Here is a 22,199-nt window from a genome sequence, read left to right on the forward strand (position 1 = left end):
CCCTCCAAGATAAGTTTAACCTCTGTCACGATTTCGGTTACCCAGGCTGAGGTCGCAGGGAGCGGCGGGGAAGAGTCACTGTCGGCCATCTTGGACTCACCCGCTCGGCCCCGATCCCGCTCTCGGCAGGGTAATTCACTGATCATGTAGCCCAAAATCCTCAAAAAGCTCTTCCGGGAAGGTAAGGTCCAGGATACACAGAAACCTAATAGACGAAATTGCCAAGCACAGGGTCAAAATGAGCAGATTGTGGGAATGGGAGCTCACCCCACCGACATCTGCCTAGCAGCTCGACATCACGTGACCCCCCTAGCCCAGTGTTCTTCAACTGCCGGTCCATGGACCGGTGCTGGTCCACAAAATAATTATTTTATTTCCGCCGGTCCATAGATGTCAAAAGATTGAAGAATACTGGTTTAGAGGGCTGGGGGGGAAAGGAGGAGGGAGGAAGGGAGGGAACAATGCCAGACTAGGGTCTGCAGAGAAGAGGAGATAAATGTTGGACTAAGAGAGATGGGGGAGAAAGTTTTGTACCAGGTGAAGCACTGGCAGTGAGCTTAGGGGCCAGAGATTTTGGAACCCTGTATCTCTGGCACCCTGGGCCATAGCCTCACCTGGTTCAATGAACCATAATTAAGGATGAAGCGAGCTATAAAAATTGTAGTAATGTAATGTAATTTACCTTAATGTACCTCAAATTTCAGGGCTGATGCAAGACTTAGTAAAGGAAATGCTGCCTAATGCAACTGAAATCATCAACAAACTTTACAATCAAGTTGCTTTCTTTGATAAAGAGACCAAGATGGAAATTCAGGACCCGGAGGTACAGAAATAGAAGTAAAACTCAGATTGAGAAGAAGGTTATTAGGGATTTATATGAAGATAATGAACAGAAAAAGTAACAGTTTATAGTATACTGATAATAATGAAATTTATTTGCAAGCTGATATTCAAATGTTGTGTGCATCTAACTTGTTCTTGTACAATCCCACTCTATTCCTGGACTAGTAGATAATTTTCCTATGGTCACCAGGCAGCTTGTAGGGAGCCCCATTATACAGAGTCTTGAGCCCCTCCCCTCTTAAGAACATTAGCCTTACTGGATCAGGCCAGTGGTTCATCTAGTCCAGTATCCTGTCTTCACAGAGGCCAATCCAAGTCACAAGTACCGTATTTTCACTCATACCCCGCGCACCCGTGTAAAACGCGCACACGGGTATAGCGCGCGGGGAACACAAATTTATGTAAAGAAATTTTTATATACCACGCATGCCGCCCCGACTCTCCCGTCGCCGCCCCGACTCTCCTTTCGCCCGCCCTGACTCTCCTCTGGCCACCCCGACTCTCCTTTCGCCCGCCCCGACTCTCCTCTCCCCCTTGAAGTCCTGTCCCCACCATGAAAGCCTGATGCCCCCCTCGACGTCCGATTCACTCCCCCCCCCCCCGCAGGACCGCTCGCACCCCCACCCCGAAGGACCGCTCGCACCCCCACAGCCTCCCCACCCCCCCATCATGGAGAAGCTCCTACCGTTGTCCTGCTGCTTCCTCTGCCGGTGGTCCCGGCCCTTCTGTGAGCCCTGCGTCTGCTGCTTCCTCTTCCGGCGGTCCCGTCCCTTCTGTGAGCCCTGCGTCTGCTGCTTCCTCTTCCGGCGGTCCCGGCCCTTCTGTGAGCCCTGCGCCTGCTCTGCTTCCTCTTCCGGTGGTCCCGCCCTTTCTCTGATGTCTGCGGCTTCAATCTTGCGGCAGAGCTTTTTCGGCCTATGTCCCGGCCTGCAACCGGCTTTAAAAAGTGTTCCAAGTGTCAGCGCGCGATTTCCCTGACGGACCCTCATCGACGCTGTCTTCGGTGTCTCGGGCCTCAACATCTACCGAAATCGTGTTGGCCTTGCTCAACGTTTAAGTCCCGGGCCTTCAAGCGTCGTTGCATCTTGTGGGAGCAGCTTTTTAGCATGGAGTCCTCGATGGATCTTTCATCCTCGAAGGGTACGCGGGACGGCCTGCACCTGAGCACGGAGGGAACTAGACTACTGGCTGCCAATGTGAGGAAAGAGATCGAGAGGGCTTTAAACTGAGGAGAGGGGGAAAGCCGACAGCTGATCTGACGCTTCGGACAACAGTATCCAGAACAGATGCTGAACGGGCTGACTGCACGGAGGAAGTAGAGAGACCAGTGGATCTTATGATCAGACAGCGAGGGAAACAACAGGTAAAGGGAGCTTGCTGGGAGGAGACTAAAGGGCATGGAGACACAGGGGGACTGGGTGGCGCGAGAGCAAAAGCTGAGGGCATTATAGGGGCTACACAAGGCGAGGGGTATCGAACAGAGGCCGGGGCCCAGGAAGGGGCAAGAAAACCCAGAGGAATAGCGGGGAAGTGGGGTGGCGGAAATGTGGGGAAGATGAAAGCTACAAGGGAAAAGGCTGAGGGCAAAGCAGAAGTACAGGGAACAGGAGAGGCGGCCCAGGTGAATGCAGAGATGAATGCAGAGGTGGAGGAAAAACAACGGGACCTGCGGTGCTTATACGCAAATGCAAGAAGCCTCATGGCCAAGATGGGTGAACTAGAGGTCGTGGCCAGGGGGGAAGACCTGGATATAATTGGAATTACAGAAACATGGTGGACAGAGGAGAATCAATGGGATGTGGCGCTGCCAGGGTACAAGCTCTACAGGAGAGACAGGACTCACAAAAAGGGGGGAGGCATAGCACTATATATAAGGACTCTATCTACTCGGTCGGGATGGATATGGCAACGAAGGCAGAGGGGCTGGAATCGCTATGGGTCAAATTGCCGGGAAACAGGGGTGCAGGCATAAAACTGGGGCTGTACTATTGCCCACCTGGTACGCCGGAAGGAGTCGGACACGACTTGGAAGCTGAACTGAGACAGGAGTGCAGGACTGGAAGTGTAACAGTGATGGGGGACTTCAACTACCCAGGGATAGACTGGAGTACGGGTCACTCCAACTGCACTAGGGAAACAGGATTTGTAGAAGCTGTGAGGGACTGCTTCATGGAGCAACTGGTCAGGGAACCGACGCGGGGGAGTGCCACTCTTGACCTCATCCTGAACGGATTAGGAGGGCCTGCAAGAGGGGTAGAAGTGGGAGGACCACTAGGCAACAGTGACCACAATGCGATCAGATTCACATTAGAAAGGGGGACACCCATAGTAAGGAGGACCGCATCAACTGCGCTCAACTTCAAGAAAGGGAACTATGTTGCTATGAGGGAAATGGTGGGGAGGAAGCTCAGAAATATCTTTAGGATGGAGACTGTGGAAAGCGCCTGGACCCTATTTAGGGACACCGTGCAGGAAGCACAAAAAATGTACGTCCCCAGTTTCAGGAAAGGCTGCAAGAACAAGCGGTCAAGGGACCCGATTTGGATCTCAGCAGAAGTAAAGAGGGCAATAAATGACAAAAATGTATCCTTCCGGAGATGGAAAAAGGATCCAACGGAGGAAAATCACCAGGCGCACAGGAAATACCAAAAAGAATGCCACCGAGAGGTTAGAAAAGCAAAAGGGAAATACGAAGAGGGGCTGGCCAGGGAGGCGAAAAACTTCAAGGCATTCTTCAGTTACGTAAAGGGGAAACGACCAGCGAGGGAGGAGGTGGGGCCGTTGGACGATGGGGATAGGAAGGGAGTGATTAAGGAGGATAAAGAGGTAGCTGAGAGACTGAACACGTTCTTCTCGTCGGTTTTCACGAGAGAAGACACATCTAATATACCGGACTCAGAGGATCTCATGAGTGGGGAACAGGCTAAAAAATTGGAGCACATAGAGGTAAGTAAGGAGGATGTCCTCAAACAGATAGACAGGTTAAAATGCGGCAAATCACCGGGTCCGGACGGGATCCACCCAAGGGTTCTGAAGGAGCTAAGACAAGAAATAGCGGGCACAATCCAGCATGTTTGTAACCTATCCTTGAAAACTGGAGAGGTACCAGAGGACTGGAAATTGGCAAATGTCACAGCTATCTTCAAGAAGGGATCGAGGGGTGATCCCGGGAACTACAGGCCGGTGAGCCTGACTTCAATTATAGGGAAGATGGTGGAAGCTATGATAAAGGACGGCATTTGCGAGCACATCGAGAGGAATGGCCTACTGAGAACAAGCCAGCACGGATTCTGTAAGGGAAGGTCGTGCTTAACGAACCTTCTATACTTCTTTGAGGGAATAAGCAGTCGGGTGGACAATGGGGAACCCATCGACATCATTTACCTCGATTTTCAAAAGGCTTTCGACAAGGTGCCACATGAAAGGCTGCTTAGGAAGCTGTGGAACCACGGGGTGGGAGGGGATGTGCACAGATGGATCGAGCACTGGTTGTCGGGTAGACTGCAGAGGGTCGGAGTAAAGGGCCAATATTCTGACTGGCGGGGAGTCACGAGCGGTGTGCCACAGGGATCGGTTCTGGGGCCGTTACTCTTCAACATATTTATCAATGACCTAGAAAAGGAGGCAAAGTGCGAGGTTATAAAATTTGCAGACGATACCAAACTGTGCGGAAGAGTTAGCTCCAGGGAGGAGTGTGAGGACCTGCAAAGGGACCTGGACAAGCTGGAAGACTGGGCAAACAAATGGCAAATGCGCTTTAACATGGAAAAATGCAAGGTCATGCATATAGGGAAAAAGAACCCGTTGTTCAACTACAAATTGGGGGGGGGCATTGTTGGGAGACAGTAGACTTGAGAGAGACTTGGGTGTGCTGGTGGATGCATCACTGAAGCCATCTGCACAGTGCGCAGCAGCCTCAAAAAAAGCCAACAGGATGCTGGGCATCATAAAGAGGGGCATAACAACCAGGACGCGGGAAGTCATCATGCCATTGTATCGAGCGATGGTGCGTCCACATCTGGAATACTGCGTTCAGTATTGGTCGCCGCACCTCAAGAAGGACATGGCGATACTTGAGATAGTCCAAAGGAGAGCAACGAAACTGGTAAAAGGGCTGGAACACTGCCCATACGCCGAGAGGTTAGATAGGCTGGGGCTCTTCTCTCTGGAAAAGAGGAGGCTCAGGGGTGATATGATAGAGACCTTCAAAATCATGAGGGGCATAGAGAGGGTGGATAGGGACAGATTCTTCAGGCTGAAGGGGACAACAGGTACGAGGGGGCATTCGGAGAAACTGAAGGGAGATAGGTTCAAAACGAATGCAAGAAAGTTTTTCTTCACCCAAAGGGTCGTGGACACTTGGAATGCGCTACCGGAGGAAGTGATCAGGCAGAGTACGGTACAAGGATTCAAACAGAGACTGGACGGATTCCTGAAGGATAAAGGGATCATGGGATATTGAGAAAGCTAACCAGAAAATAAGTATAGAAACCCAGGTCGTGCATGTGCAAGACCGGAGGGCTAGGAAGGGAAACCAAGGCGGCATGGGGGCCCCTTCTGGTGATTTAGACAGGTCGTGACCTGTTTGGGCCGCCGCGGGAGCGGACTGCTGGGCGGGATGGACCTGTGGTCTGACCCGGCGGAGGCACTGCTTATGTTCTTATGTCCTCGGCATCGCCCAAGGCTCCCCAGGCTTCCACATCTTCTGCTTCAAGCCTCATCAAACCTGCTTCGTTTGTACCGGCTATGTCTTCGAAGCCTGCTGCAGTGCCTTCCTCTGCCTCTTCAGGTCAGGTAACACAGCAGTCCGTTCCCCCTGTGGTGCTTAAAGTGCCCAAGGCTTCTAAGTCCAAGCAATCTCACACTGCCTCGAGGGAGCACGAAGCCCGTGCAGGTGGTCCCGTTGCAGACACAGATCCATCCTTGCCGGCTTCGTTCCAGACCTTATTAGAGAAGCAATTCATTCAGCTCTTTACTACCATGGGGCCGAAGCTTCTCTCCCAAATCCAGCCTGGGCATGCGGAGGTCTCCCGTGAGGTTGAGCCGCTTCCTGTGCCTCAGTCGTACGCACACTCTCTACAGGGAGCAGAGTCTCTGCGAGTGTCTGGTCTGGCATCTTGGCATGCATCGCAAGGAGCAGAGTCTTTGCACATGCCTCCGTTGGAACCCGTACACTCAATGCAAGGACCAGAGTCTTTGCGAGTGCCTCAAGGTTCTTCCACTCAGCCTACTCTGCTTCGTTCCACGGCCTCCAGCCCTATCCATTCTCTGGGGGCTTCGGCGGGGACACGCTCGCCTCGGTTGTCGAGGCCTGCTTCGAGGCACAGCACGCATCATCGATCGAGGCATTCTTCGAAGCATTCATCCAGGCATGCCTTGCCTCATCGGAAGCTGCCTTTTCTTCAATATTCCCCACCATCTGCTTCGACCCTTCCGCTTCCGGACCTCGAAGACCCGGTGGGTTCTTTTTCTCCATCCAGGTCTCCTTCTTCAGTGGAGCAGCTGCCTCGACATCCTCGAGTCCCTCTCGAGGCCAGGCTTTAGCAGATCAGCTGTCTTTTTCGTCTTTCCTACGTCAGATGGCTGCTGATTTGGATATTCAACTTGACATTGGATCTAAGTTTTCCAAGGAGTATCTCGAGACCATGCATCTCCCTCAACCTCTTGCTGAATCCCTCAAGCTTCCTTTTCACAAGCTTTTGGATCAAACCTTTGTCCGCTGTCTGGAAACTCCTTATTCCATTCCAGCGGTTCCAGGCAAATTGGATTCCAGATACAGAACTGTTCATCACAAGGGGTTTGACATTGCTCAATTATCTCACCAATCCCTTCTGGTGGAATCTTCTTTGAAAAAATCTCACTCTTCTCAGGTCTATGCCATTGTTCCTCTGGGCAGGGAGGGCAAGACGATGGACAGATTTGGTCGTCGCATCTTCCAAAATTCGATGACCTCCAGAGTCCTCAATTATAATTTTCATTTCATCACCTATTTTAAGTTTTTTCTCTCCATCCTTCAGAAGTTCATGCCTTATTTAGATTCTCGTGCTTAGTTTGAATACCAAGAAGTTCTTGCATCCTTGTCTCAACTTCGACTGCAACTTCTTCAGTCATCCTAAGACGCTTTTGAGCTGTCTGCTCGAGCTACTGCTTGCTCGGTGGCCATGCGGCGTCTGGCGTGGCTCAGTACCATTGACATGGACCCTAACCTGCAGGACCGGCTGGCTAATGCTCCCTGCGCTGGCAAGTCCATTGAGGCAGCCACCAAGAAGCTTTTGGACCACGAGAAGTCTTTTCAATCCATTCTCCTTCCAAAGCTGAAGCTGGCTCCTCCTCAACCTTCACGCCCTCCTCCAATTTACCAACAGCGTTTTCCGCCAAAACAGGCTCCTGCCATTCATCAGCCTGTCAAGAGGCAACATCCTCAGAAGCAGCAGAAGCCTCAGCCACCTGCTGTACCCAAGACTCCTCAACCTTTTTGACTGTCTCACACAAAGCATAACCTCAGTCGTTCTGCTTTTTTCCGGTTTTCCCCCTATCGGAGGTCGTCTCCATCATTTTTACCACCGATGGACGACTATTACCACCGACCTCTGGGTCCATTCCTTCGTCAGGGAGGGATACTCTCTTCAGTTTCATCAAGTTCCTCCGGAACATCCTCCAAGAGAGTATCCTTCCAACTCGACCCAGACCGCCCTTCTTCTTCAGGAAGCTCAAGCTTTGCTTCAGCTATGAGCTATCGAGCCTGTTCCTTTAGCTTAACAGAACAAGGGTTTTTACTCCCGGTACTTCCTTGTTCCAAAGAAGACGGGCGATCTGCGCCCTATTTTGGATCTCAGGGTGCTCAACAAATTTCTGGTTAGAGAAAAGTTTCGCAGGTTGACCCTAGCATCTCTATCCCCTCCTCGAGCAGAATGACTGGTTATGTTCTCTGGATCTCAAGGAGGCCTAAACACATATTCCCATCCATCCGGCCTCCCGTCCATACCTCAGATTTCGGGTGGGAAATCTTCATTTTCAATACAGAGTGCTCCCTTTCAGCCTGGCCTCGTCGCCCAGAGTCTACACCAAGTGTCTGGTGATGGTGGCCGCTGCGCTCAGGAACCATGGTCTGCAGGTGTTTCCCTACCTGAACGACTGGTTCATCAAGGATTCCACGTCTCAGGGAGTCGTCCTAGCGACCCAACGGACTATCTGGTTCCTGCAGAGTCTGTGGTTCGAAATCAACTTTCCGAAATCCCATCTCCAACCTTCTCAGACTCTTCATCGGAGCTGTTCTGGATACTGTCCAACTCAGAGCATTCTTTCCTCAACAACGTCTGGAAGCTTTTCTCCGTCTTTGCCATTCGGTCTCCTCTCTCCCGTCCATCTCAGCGAGACACATGATGGTTCTTCTGGGTCACATGGCTTCTACAGTACACATGAGTCCTTTTGCCAGACTTCACCTCAGAATTCCTCAGAGGACCCTGGCATCTCAATGGACGCAGGTTTCCGACCCTCTGACTCGACACATCCAGGTCACTCCTGCTCTGACACAGTCTCTTTGCTGGTGGATGCTCTCTTCCAATCTATCCAGAGGCTTACTTTTTCACACGCCCCCTCATCAGAAGGTTCTCACGACCGATTCTTCAACTTACGCTTGGGGGGCTCATCTAGATGGTCTCCGTACTCAAGGCTATTGGACCAGTACGGATCGTCAGTGTCACATCAATCTCCTGGAACTCAGGGCAATTTTCAATGCTCTAAATGCTTTTCAGCATCTGTTTCACGACCGTGTAGTCCTCATTCGCACGGACAATCAAGTCGCCATGTATTTTGTCAACAAGCAGGGAGGCATGGGATCTGCCTCCCTCTGTCAGGAAGCTCTGAAAGTTTGGGATTGGGCAATTCGCCACAACACCTTCCTCAAAGCTGTCTACATTCAGGGAGCGGACAATGCCTTAGCAGACAACTTGAGTCGTCTCATTCAGCCTCACGAATGGACTCTCCATTCTACGCCCCTGCATCACATCTTCTCTCAGTGTGGAATGCCTCAGATAGATCTCTTTGCAGCCTCCCACAACTTCAAGCTGCTTCAGTTCTACTCCAGGATTTACACTCCTCATCGCCTCGAGGCAGATGCTTTTCTTCTGGATTGGACGAATCTCTTTCTATATGCGTTTCCTCCATTTCCTCTCATTCAAAAGACGCTGGTCAAGCTGAAGTCCAACCACGCCACCATGATTCTGATTGCTCCTCGGTGGTCCAGACAACCCTGGTACTCACTTATACTTCAACTCAGCAGCAGGGAGCCCAACTTCTACCAGTTTTTCCCCTCTGCTTACGCAGCATCAGGGATCTCTGCTTCATCCCAACCTGCAGTCTCTACACCTAACAGTTTGGTTCCTCTCAACATAGCTCTTCTACAGTTTTCTCAATCTGTGAGGGATGTTTTGGAAGCTTCACGGAAGCCTACTGCTAGACAATGCTATCACCAAAAATGGACTAGATTTTCTACTTGGTGTTTTTCTCATCATAAGGAGCCTCAACTTTCCTCCTTATCTTCAGTTTTGGACTATCTGTTGCACCTTCTCAGTCTGGTATCAAGTCTACTTCGATACGAGTCCATCTTAGTGCAATTGCTGCTTTCCATCAGTCTATTGAAGGGAAACTGGTCTCTGATCATCCTGTGGTTTCCAGATTCATGAAAGGACTTTTCAATGTCAATCTTCCTCTCAAACCGCCCTCCGGTGGTTTGGGACCTCAATATTGTTCTTGCTCAACTAATGAAACCTCCATTTGAGCCTATGGACAAGGCTCATCTGAAGTATCTCACTTGGAAAGTGATGTTTCTCATTGGCCTCACTTCTGTTCGGCGAGTCAGTGAGCTTCAAGCATTGGTTGCAGATCCACCTTTTACAGTGTTCCATCATGACAAGGTGGTTCTTTGCACTCATCCGAAATTCCTTCCTAAAGTAGTCTCGGAGTTTCATCTCAACCAATCCATTGTATTTCCAGTGTTTTATCCAAAGCCTCATTCTCATCCTGGAGAATCAGCTCTTCATATTCTGGACTGTAAACGTGCTTTGGCTTTCTATTTGGAATGCACCAATCCGCACAGAACTGCTCCTCAACTTTTTGTCTCCTTTGATCCGAACAAGTTGGGACGTCCTATCTCTAAGCGTACCATCTCCAATTGGATGGCGGCTTGTATCTCATTCTGCTATGCCCAGGCTGGATTTCCTCTTCTCAGTAAAGTTATAGCCCATAAAGTCAGAGCAATGGCAGCTTCTGTGGCTTTCCTCAGATCTACACCTATTGAGGAAATTTGTAAAGCTGCTACTTGGTCCTCGGTTCATACTTTCACTTCTCATTATTGTCTGGATACTTTCTCCAGACGGGATGGACAGTTTCTCTTAAGTTGCCAACTCTCCCACGATCCCACTTTGGTTAGCTCGGAGGTCACCCATTAGTGAGAATACCTGCCTGCTTCTCCTGGGATAAAGCACAGTTACTTACCGTAATAGGTGTTATCCAGGGACAGCAGGCAGCTATTCTCACATCCCACCCACGTCCCCGGGTTGGCTTCTCTGCTAGCTATCTGAACTGAGGAGACACGCCCTGTGCTGGGCAGGAAGGCACTTACGCATGCGCGGTACGGGCAACTCGAAACTTCAAGTTTCTTCAAGCAAGTCTTCTTGTGAGGCGTCCACATCGGGCTCCGTTGGATCATGTCACCCATTAGTGAGAATAGCTGCCTGCTGTCCCTGGATAACACCTGTTACGGTAAGTAACTGTGCTATATCTGGCTGAGATGGAATTGCTCCATCCACCAAAGGACACCATGAGACTTCCTATGAATCTTGTTTTGAAGCAAACTTTCCTGAGAAATCATGAGACTCCTTATTCCATTCTGGCTATACCCTCAAAAATGGAGTCTCATTACCGTAAAGTTCCTTGTAAAGGGTTTGAGAAGCCGCAATTGTCTCACCAATCTTTGGTGGTAGAGTCATCTCTCAAAAAATCTAATCCCACCAAAGTCTATGCTGCAGTCCCTCCAGGCAGAGAAGGACGGACAATGGATAAATTTGGACGCCGTCTGTATCAAAATTCCATGATGGCAAACAGGATTTTGAATTACAACTTCATATTCACATCTTATCTGAAGTACTGCATAAAGACCATGCCCTACTTCTTTTCCGACTTACCTGATCAGTTTCAACAGCTCCACAATACTCTATCACAAAAATGTCTTTATATGCTTCAAGCGACTTATGATGCATTTGAAATGTCATCTTGAGTCACTGCTTTTTCTGTGGCAATGCGACGTCTGGCTTGGCTAGGCATTGTGGACATGGATCCTAACCTTCAAGATCGTCTAGCTCAGGGGTGCCCACACTTTTTGGGCTTGCGAGCTACTTTTAAAATGACCAAGTCAAAATGATCTACCAACAATAAAATTTTTAAAAAACACAAAGCACACTGTACGCATAGAAAATGTTAATTATCATTCCTATTCCAGGGTTTTTCAAAGAGGTCAAAGCATATGACTCTATGCACTATCACCTCAGTAACAACCATTAAAAAATAGACAAATATACCCCCCCTCCCTTTTTACTAAACCACGATAGCAGTTTTTAGCACAGGGAGCTGCGCTGAATGCCCAGCACTGCTCTCGACGCTCATAGGCTCCCTGCGCTAAAAACTCTATTGCTGTTTAGTAAAAGGGGACCTTAGTGTAAAATATAGACAGCAGATATAAATTCAGACACATTTTGATCACTAAATTTAAAATAATATCATTTTTCCTACCTTGTCTGGTGATTTCATGAGTCTCTGGTTGCACTTTCTTCTTTCTCTCTTCAAGCCCCCTTTCTTTTTTTCTGTTTCTCTTTTTTCTTTCTGTCTCCCTGCCTGCCCTTTTTCTTTCTTTCTCCCTGCCCTCCTCCAAGTCACTGCCACTCCATCGGGGACCAGGACCCAAACTGCCATCGGGGACCAAGACCCAAACCGCCACCAATAACAGGCCCGAAAGTCAACTGCCTTCTTCTCCAGTACTCCCTGCATCGAGAGAGGAGCGTGGGAGCCCTGCTCCGCCCCTCTCCCGACACAGAGGAGCCGACTTTCTACAACTTTTACCACCGGAGAGCCTGCCTTCTTCTCCAGTACTCCCTGCATCGAGAGAGGAGCGTGGGAGCCCTGCTCCGCCCCTCTCCCGACACAGAGGAGCCGACTTTCTACAACTTTTACCACCAGAGAGCCTGCCTTCTTCTCCAGTACTCCCTGCATCGAGAGAGAAGCGTGGGAGCCCTGCTCCGCCCCCCTCCCGACACAGAGGAGCCAACTTTAGACAAACTTTTACCACTGGAGAGCCTGCCTTCTTCTCCAGTACTCCCTGCATCGAGAGAGGAGCGTGGGAGCCCTGCTCCGCCCCCCTCCCGACACAGAGGAGCCGACTTTCTACAACTTTTACCACCGGAGAGCCTGCCTTCTTCTCCAGTACTCCCTGCATCGAGAGAGGAGCGTGGGAGCCCTGCTCCGCCCCCCTCCCGACACAGAGGAGCCGACTTTAGACAAACTTTTACCACCGGAGAGCCTGCCTTCTTCTCCAGTACTCCCTGCATCGAGAGAGGAGCGTGGGAGCCCTGCTCCGCCCCCCTCCGACACAGAGAAGCCGACTTTCTACAACTTTTACCACCGGAGAGCCTGCCTTCTTCTCCGGTCCTCCCTGCAGCGAGAGAGGAGCGTGGGAGCCCTGCTCCGCCCCCCTCCCGAGAGAGGAGTGCGGGAGCCCTGCTCCGCCCCCTCCCCACACAGAGGAACCTTCTTTGGAAAACTTTCGCCACACCGAGAGGAGCCTGCCTTCACATCGGCCCCCCTCTGCATTGAGGAGAGGAGCGTGGGAGCCCTACTCCGCCCCCTCCCGACACAGGAGAACTCATAGCTGACTGCTACCCCAACTCGAACCACCCACAACCTTACAATAATACATTCGCAATCTTTTGCAAATGTATTATCGGTAACGACAGAAAACTAACATAACATTTAACACAGGAAGGAACTATAACAACCAGCAAACATAAAGCTCTTATTGATCCTATTGATCTATCTATTAAGCAATAACGTTAGGGACGTTATCTCACTCTATCCAAAACCTTACTCCGTTCACTACCCTGACACACCCATTAGGCTGCTAACTAACCAACAGGAAGAAAGAATAAATCATATTAAAATAACCACAAGCAACAGTAGGCCCACACCGCACCCTCAAAAAAAGGACAAGGGAAATAAAACCCATCAAAATCACTACACACACCTCAACCATCACTACTACCTCTGTTCCCTGCGCCTACTTCAACACTAGATCAGTAAGGAACAAAGCTTTCTTAATCAAAGATTGGATCATCAACAAGAAGTTAGCCTGCCTCTTTCTAACGGAAACATGGCTACTGTCTGAAGAGGATCCAATACTTAACGACCTAATACCAGATAACTACAAAATTCACATGTTAAATCGTGAAGACAGAAGAGGGGGAGGACTGGCTGTCATCCTTAAGGAAGAACTTGAACTTGAATTAACAGATTCCAAGATAACCAACCAATTAGAAACACTAGCATGCAAAATTAGTAACAAGGATCTAGAAGAGTACCTCTCCTGCATTCTATTTTATGTCCCGCCAAAAAGCTGGTCAAAGGCCAGAGAGGACTTCTACGAATTCATTCTACATAACTCAATTACTCCGTCTTACAATATTATAGCAGGAGACGTAAACCTACACTTAGAGAACGAGGACAATCCTGACACAAAAGATTTTAAAAACTTCCTATCCTCACTCAACTACAATCTCCCTTCATCCATAGAAACATAGAAATAGACGGCAGATAAGGGCCCACGGCCCATCTAGTCTGCCCACCTTAATGTCCCTCCCCTAATTTGCCCTGTGAATAGATCCCATGTGCCGATCCCATTTGGCCTTAAAATCAGGCACGCTGCTGGCCTCAATCACCTGTAGTGGAAGACTATTCCAGCGATCAACCACTCTTTCAGTGAAAAAGAATTTCCTGGTGTCACCTCGTAGTTTCCCGCCTATGATTTTCAACGGATGCCCTCTTGTTGTCGTGGGACCCTTGAAAAAGAAGATATCTTCCTCCGCCTCGATGCGGCCCGTAAGATACTTGAACGTCTCGATCATGTCCCCCCTCTCTTTGCGCTCCTCGAGCGAGTATAGCTGTAATTTGTCAAGCCGTTTTTCGTATGGTAGATCCTTGAGTCCCGAGACCATCCGGGTGGCCATTCTTTGCACCGACTCCAGTCTCAGCACATCCTTGCGATAATGCGGCCTCCAGAATTGCACACAGTATTCCAGGTGGGGCCTCACCATGGATCTATACAATGGCATAATGACTTCCGCCTTACGACTGACGAAACCCCTTCGTATGCAGCCCATGATTTGTCTTGCCTTGGACGAAGCCTGCTCCACTTGATTGGCAGACTTCATGTCCTCACTGACGATTACCCCCAAGGGGACAGCAAATACGAGGGGGCATTCGGAGAAACTGAGGGGAGATAGGTTCAAAACAAACGCAAGGAAGTTTTTTTTCACCCAAAGGGTCGTGGACACTTGGAATGCGCTACCGGAGGAAGTGATCAGGCAGAGTACGGTACAGGGATTCAAACAGGGATTGGACGGATTCCTGAAGGATAAAGGGATCATGGGATACTGAGGGAGGAGCTGGGATGTAACACAAGTATAGAAAGCTAACCAGGTAATGAGTAGAAACCAAACCAGGTCGTGCAGGTGCAAGACCGGAGGGTTAGGACTTCGATAGGAAGACAGGACTTAAATGAGAAACCAAGGTGGCAAGGGAGCCCCTTCTGATGATACAGACAGGTCGTGACCTGTTTGGGCCGCCGCGGGAGCGGACTGCTGGGCAGGATGGACCTGTGGTCTGACCCGGCGGAGGCACTGCTTATGTTCTTATGTTCTCGTTCTGCTACCGTTTTTGCTAGGATCTCGCCATTAAGGGTATAAGACTTGCATGGATTCTGGCTGCCCAGGTGCATAACTTTGCATTTTTTGGCATTGAAGTTGAGTTGCCATGTCCTAGACCATCGCTCCAGTAGGAGTAGGTCGTGCATCATGTTGTCGGGCACTGAATCTTCGTCTGTTGTGCATTTGCCCACTACATTACTCAGTTTGGCGTCATCGGCGAATAATGTTATTTTACCTCGAAGCCTTTCTTCCAAGTCTCTTATAAAGATGTTGAATAGGATTGGGCCCAAGACTGAGCCCTGTGGTACTCTACTAATCACCTCCGTCATTTCGGAGGGGGTGCCGTTCACCACCACCCTTTGGAGCCTACCTCCAAGCCAGCTCCCAACCCATTTCGTCAATGTGTTACCTAATCCTATAGAACTCATCTTGCTCAGTAACCTGCGGTGTGGTACGCTATCGAATGCTTTGCTAAAGTCCAGGTACACGATGTCCAGGGACTCCCCTATATCCAGCTTCCCCGTTACCCAGTCAAAGAAGCTGATCAGGTTGGATTGGCAGGATCTCCCCTTAGTAAATCCATGTTGTCGGGGATCCCGTAGATTCTCCTCATCCAGGATCTTATCTAATTGGTGTTTGATTAGAGTTTCCATTAGTTTGCTCACTATCGATGTTAGACTCACTGGTCTGTAGTTTGCTGTCTCCATCTTTGAGCCTTTCTTGTGGAGTGGAATGACGTTAACCGTCCTCCAGTCCAACGGGACGCTGCCTGTACTAAGGGAGAGTTTGAAGAGCGCGGACAGTGGCTCCGCCAAGACATCACTCAGCTCCCTAAGCACCCTGGGGTGCAGGTTGTCCGGCCCCATTGCTTTGTTAACCTTGAGCTTTGACAGCTCACCGTAGACACTGCTGGGCGTAAACTCAAAATTACTAAACGGGTCAACTGAGCCAACCCTTGTCTGTAGCTGAGGACCGAGCCCTGGCGCTTCTCGGGTGAAGACTGAGCAGAAGTATTCATTTAATAGTTGGGCTTTTTCCGAATCCTTTTCCACATAGTCTCCGTCTGGTTTCCTAAGACGTACAATCCCGCCTGAGTTTTTTCTTCTATCACTGATATACCTGAAGAAGGATTTATCTCCCTTCTGGATGTTCTTTGCTAGAGACTCCTCCGTGAGGAATTTAGCCTCCCTGACTGCTGTTTTGACGGCTTTTGATTTGGCCAGGTAGTCTGCTCTAGAGTCCTGCTTCCCTGATTGTTTGTAAGAGATGAATGCTTTTTTCTTCTCCTTGATCAGGTCTGAGATCTCCGCAGTAAACCACTGTGGCTTATTGTTCCTTCGCCGTTTACTTACTGATTTTACATAGCGGTTTGTTGCTTCTTGTATGGTTGCTTTCAAAGTCGACCACATGTCTTCCACGTTATCGGTTTCTTCTTGGCTTTGTAGCGCCTGGTGAACGAAGTCTCCCATTTCTTTGAAATTTGTGTCCTTGAATTTGAGGACTTTGGTTAGTGTAGTAGATTTAGTGAAACCTTTCCTGATATTGAACCATACCATGTTGTGGTCACTGGAGGCCAATGTGTCGCCCACCGAGACCTCTGTGACACTTTCTCCATTGGTAAGTATCAGGTCCAGTATTGCCTGATCCCTTGTCGGTTCCAACACCAGTTGCCTGAGGCTTGCTCCTTTCATAGAGTTTAATAGCCTCCTGCTGCTGCCGGAAGCAGAGGTAAGTGTAACCCAATCCACATCAGGCATGTTGAAGTCACCTAGCAATACTGTGTCCACACGCAAGGTGATATTTTCTATATCTTCGATTATTTCCATATCCAGGTCATCCTGTTGTCTTGGGGGTCTGTAAATTACGCCAAGATACAAGCATTTGTCCTTCCCTCTGGCCAAATTAACCCAAAGGGATTCCCCAGTATACTGGACATCTGAGATTCTCGTGTCCTTAATGTCATCTTTAGTATATAATGCTACACCCCCTCCCTTCCTACCCTCTCTGTCCCGGCGAAGCAAGTTGTAACCCGGTATGACCATGTCCCACCCGTGGGAGTCTGTGAGCCAGGTTTCGGATATCGCCACCACATCCAGGTCGGCATTCCTTATTTCTGTTTCCAATTCCAGGATCTTGTTTCCTAAACTGTGTGCGTTGACGTACATAGCCCTCCATGTTATATTTTTGTTATGTCTCAGTGGGGATATTCCTGTTTGAGCTATTTGAACACCTTTAGCATTGTTTGTGTTATTTGTGCTTTCCTTAGGCTCAGAACCACAATGTGTACTCCCCATATACCCAGAACTACAGTGTGTACTCCCCCTAGACCCGGAATTACAATGTGACCCATAAATATGATGTGACCCTCAGTGGCGTACCTAGGGGGGGGCGGGGGGGGCGGGCCGACCCGGGTACCAGCCCTAAGGGGGTGTTCCCGGCCTTGCCGTTCAGTCCCCCGCCACCCCCGAAGGACCGCTCGCCCCACTGACCTTCCTGCACCACCTGTGAAGCAGCCCGCAGCAGGATCGCGAAGTCAGCGTCAGCATCCCTGCGCTGCTTCCTGCGCCGCGATCCCGCCCCTCCTCTGACATCAGAGGAGGGGCGGGACCGTGGCGCATGAAGCAGCGCAGGGATCGCTGACGCTGACTTCGCGATCCTGCTGCGGCTGTTCATAGGTGGTGCGGGGAGGCCAGGGGGGCGAGCGGTCCTTCGGGGTGGGTCGGGGCATCAGGCCTTCAGGGTGGGGCGGGCGGGCAGGCAAGCAGGCTTTCAAGGGGGAGGGGGTGACAGGCAGGCAGGCAGGCCTTCAAGGGGGGACAGGCCTTCGGGGGGGGGTGCAGACCTTCAAGGGGTGCAGGCCTTCAAGGGGGGCAGGCAGGCCTTCAGGGGGGTGCAGGCCTTCGGGGGGGGTGTAGGCCTTTGGGGGGGTGCAGACCTTCAAGGGGGTGCAGGCCTTCAAGGGGGGAAAGGCAGGCAGGCCTACAAGGGGGGGGGACAGGCCTACAAGGGGGGGGACAGGCCTACAAGGGGGGGGGACAGGCCTTCAAGGGGGGTGCAGGCCTTCAAGGGGGAGACAGGCCTTCAAGGGGGGGAAAGGCAGGCAGGCAGGCCTTAAAGGGGGGACAGGCCTACAAGGTGGGGACAGGCCTACAAGGGGGTTGGACAGGCCTTCAAGTGGGGGACAGGCCTTCGGGGGGGTGCAGACCTTCAAGGGAGTGCAGGCCTTCGGGGGGGGGGTGCAGTCCTTCAAGAGGGTGCAGGCCTTCAAGGGGGGGAAAGGCAGGCAGGCAGGCCTTCAAGGGGGGGACAGGCCTACAAGGGGGGGAGAAGCTACAAGGGGGTGGTACAAGCCGTCAAGTGGGGGACAGGCCTTCGGGGGGGGTGCAGACCTTCAAGGGAGTGCAGGCCTTCGAGGGGGGTGGTGCAGGCCTTCAAGGGGGTGCAGGCCTTCAAGGGGGGACAGGCCTTCAAGGGGGGAAAGGCAGGCAGGCAGGCCTTCAAGGGGGGACAGGCCTACAAGGGGGGGGAGAAGCTACAAGGGGGTGGGACAGGCCTTCAAGTGGGGGACAGGCCTTCGGGGGGGGTGCAGGCCTTCGGGGGGTGCAGACCTTCAAGGGGGGGACAGGCAGGCAGGCCTTCAAGGGGGGGACAGGCCTACAAGGGGAAGGGACAGGCCTTCAAGGGGGGTGCAGGCCTTCAAGGTGGGACAGGCAGACCTTTAAGGGGGGACAGGCCTTTGGGGGGGGACCATGATTTAAAAGTACACGGAGGGAAGGGGGTGTTCAAAGAGACATGCATATGCCAAACTTTGGGGAGGGGGAAGAAATAATGGGTCTGAAAATAGAGGAGAGGGAGAGAGATGATGGACCATGGGATTTAGGGAGGGAAGGAACAGAAAGGGAGAGAAATTGGACACAAGGGATGGTGTGGAGGAGGGATAGAGATACTGGATAGGAGGGTAATTAGGAAAAGAAACGGAGAGATGGTGGACTCTGGGATGGTGGGGAAGGAGGGAGAGATGCCGGATGAAAGGGTATTTAAGAAAAGGTGGATCTGTGGAGGGAGATGAAAAAAAGGAAAGATACCAGACTTCCTGGGAAGGGAAGGGAAATGGAAAGGGAGGACAGAGTTGGCAGATGGATGGTTAGCATGCAGAAAGAAGGAGACCCTGGCAAGCAAGTTATCAGAAGAAAACCAGAGCCTTGGACCAACAAGATTTGAAATATAACCAGACAACAAAAGGTAGAAAAATTAATTTTATTTTCTGTTTTGTGATTATAACATGTCAGATTTGAAATGTGTATCCTGCCAGAGCTGGTGTTGGACTGCAAACGTGAGCTAGGATTTAACAGAAAGAGGAAAAGTCCTTTTTGTTTCTTTATTTTATTTACACCACAGCGCCAGTGTGGTTAGGAGAAGCCAAAGGGGGTGAAAAAGCTATAAAACCCACCAGGAGTTTTGAAAAAAATCACCCAACTGGGCAGAAAAATCGAATTGAAAAACCAATTCAATAGGGCTGAATCGAATCAAAATTTTTTTTTCCTGTATCTGGCAGCATTAGTTTGCGCTACTGTCTTAGACTTTAGGACCTGGGATTGGGGAGAGATGGCATCCTCAGTACTTTATAATGCAAGTGAAACGAGGATTTGGTCAGACTTTTGAAGGGTCTGCAGAAAAAAAATATTGTATAGGCCGGGGACATGAGACAGCAGGAAATGGGAACTTTTCTTCCTTCTATTTTTGTGAATGGAAAGGCTGAGGATGTCAGAGAGGTCAGTTAAAATATGTGCTTTATAAGAAAATATAATAATGTGTTTTATAAAGTTTATAGCATAGCTGGCCTACCCAGTGAGGTGTTCCTAGTGGTGATGGTGGCAGCGTGTCAATGTGTTGAGAGGAAGAGGTGGTCTGGGAAATTCTGCTGAGCAAACTCCGGGCCCATTTCCACCCCCCAGTTAGTCCACTCCACTCAACTGATTCACACACTGAGTGGGTCTTTGGGTGTTGTTTTGGGATCTCTTCCAGTGGTTTATCTCCTTCTGGTCCAAGGAAGGAAACTTTGTTATCCTTAGCATTGACCTACAGAATATGTTTGTAACAGCGCTGCTTGTGTGGCATTAGGCTATGTAGTGATCGAAAGAAAAAAACAGACCTTTGCACATTTTTGCACTATATGGTGGGTGTATGAGGAGATTCACATTTCCTGCACAGCTAAGTCCATGTGAAGTTACCTTGTGCTGTATTTGACATCTAGCAAGGTCTCTGTTTGAAAGGAAAGATCTAAACTTAAAAATGAAGTGGCCAGAAGTTATGGTAAAAGCAGATAGTGTAGCTGGTTTTAAGAAAGATTTGGACAAATTCCTGGAGGAAAAGTCCATAATCTGTTATTAAGACATGGGGGAAGTGTCTGCTTGCCCTGGATCGGTAGCATGGAATGTTGCTACTCTTTGGGTTTTGACCAGGTATTAGTGTCCTGGATTGGCTACCATGAGAATGGGCTACTGGGCATGATGGACCATTGGTCTGACCCAGTTAGGCTATTCTTATGTTATGTTCTCATCTGTAGGGGCCTTTGTTTTCACTTCTTATTTTAATGTATTTTTTTTCTGGGAACTTATCAGTGTTTTTTATAATGGGAACAAAAATGGAAGAGAATTAATGTGTGTGGAATGGGGGGTAACTAATTTCTTCAGCTAAATAATTCAATCCACTTCAAACAGACATAGGAGAACTTCTGTACCATTCACACACCCTCCAACCAAAAACGTCAAAAGAAAAAAACTGTTCGACAACCTCCTAGCCATTCGAGCTGCAACACTCGACCCCCAACTCTACAACCAATTGATATCAACCACAGACTGCAAAACCTTCAAAAAGAAATAAAAACCCTTCTATTCAAAAAACACATAAAACCGAACTAACACAATCAGAACTGTCCCAAGCATCACCTGCAACTACTCCATATGTACTTCTAATGTCATGACAATTTAGACATAATTTATGTTATGTTATGTTTGGAATAATGGTTACATATATGAGGTTCAATAAAAGAAAATTTTCACTGCCTGTTTCTATTCTGACCATTTATTCCATTTCATGGTTATTGCAAAAAAAAAAATAAAAATTTTTTTTTACATGGGGGGGGGGGGGGGGGGTGGTCAAAAAATGATGGGCCCCGGGTGCCACATACCCTAGGTACGCCACTGGTGACCCTACTCCCGACTCAAAAGTGTGTGCACTCACCCCTGACCCAGAATTTCGGTGTCTACTTTCCTCAGCCTCATAAATGTATTGGCATTTTAGTTCGCCTGGTATGTTGTTTGTGCCTGTACCCTCCCCCGACTTACCTAGTTTAAAGCCCTGTGGAGTAGGCGGGCTAGGCGGTGTCCAAGGACATTCTTCTGGTTAGGAGTAGCCCGTCGTGTCCCTGTAGTCCTTGCAATGCTTCTCCATGGTGCAGAAACCTGAAGTTCATCTCCTTGCACCATCCTCGCAGCCAGTCGTTCGCCCTTTGTATTCAATCCTCTCTGGCTCTGCCCTTGCCCCTCACTGGGAGAATCGAGGAGAAGACTACCTGCGCATCCATCCTCCTCAGCTTCTCCCCCAGGGCCCTGAAGTCTTCAGGTATGCTGTCCGGGCTGCTCCTTGCGATGTCATTGGTTCTGACGTGGATTAGAACCATGGGGAAGTGGTCTCGGGGCTTGATGAGTCTGTCAATGCAAGCAGTGACATCCCGGATCCTGGCCCCTGGCAAACAGCAGACCTCTCTTGATTGTAGGTCTGGTCTGCAGATTGGTCCCTCGGTGCCCCTCAGCAGCGAATCTCCGATGACCACCACTCTGCGCTTCTTAGGGGTGGGCTGTACTGTTGATTCCGGAGTTGGAACCGTCTGCTGAACAACTACTTGTAGCTCTTTCTCCGGACCTTCCTGTAGCAGCTGATATCTGTTCCTCAGGGCGATATGAGGTGTCGATGTTGAGCTGTCCTGTATGGGGGAAAAAGAGACAGAGTTAGGTCCTCTGCATTTTCTTGTGGAGGAAGTCACCAACTGCCAGGAGTCAGCGTCTCCAACCACTTCCTGCATTCCGGTAGTTTGTCTCAAGGTGGCCGTTTTGGATGCTATGGGTGTTCCCAGGGTGGTCTTGTCAGGTTCTTGTTCAGCGATCTGAGACAGCTCCTGGATGACTCCATCGATGAAGGTCTCGTCGTCTCGGATGCTCCTTAAGCGCTGAACCTCCTCTCTCAGGCTCTTTAGCTCCATCAAAAGGCTTTCGTCCGGTTGAACCATTACTTCTGTCTGCGTTGAGACTGTAGACATCTTTGAGGGGATGGCCTCGGTCTGTACAGAGACCTCTGCCCTCCGTCCTGGTTCTCCTTCCATCTGTA

At 50.0% G+C, this 22,199-nt stretch overlaps 1 protein-coding gene across 1 annotated transcript in view; it reads left to right on the forward strand.

The window, feature by feature from the left end:
• Positions 1–22,199, forward strand: part of TEX11 (testis expressed 11) — a 575,855-nt gene that overhangs the window by 32,125 nt on the left and 521,531 nt on the right. Inside the window, exon 3 of the mRNA XM_033944972.1 lies at positions 705–823. Within this exon, the coding sequence (XP_033800863.1) occupies positions 705–823 (119 nt within the window). The remainder of the gene's footprint in view (positions 1–704; positions 824–22,199) is intronic.

Source organism: Geotrypetes seraphini, chromosome 5 (assembly GCF_902459505.1).
Source record: "Geotrypetes seraphini chromosome 5, aGeoSer1.1, whole genome shotgun sequence".
NCBI lineage: Eukaryota > Metazoa > Chordata > Amphibia > Gymnophiona > Dermophiidae > Geotrypetes > Geotrypetes seraphini.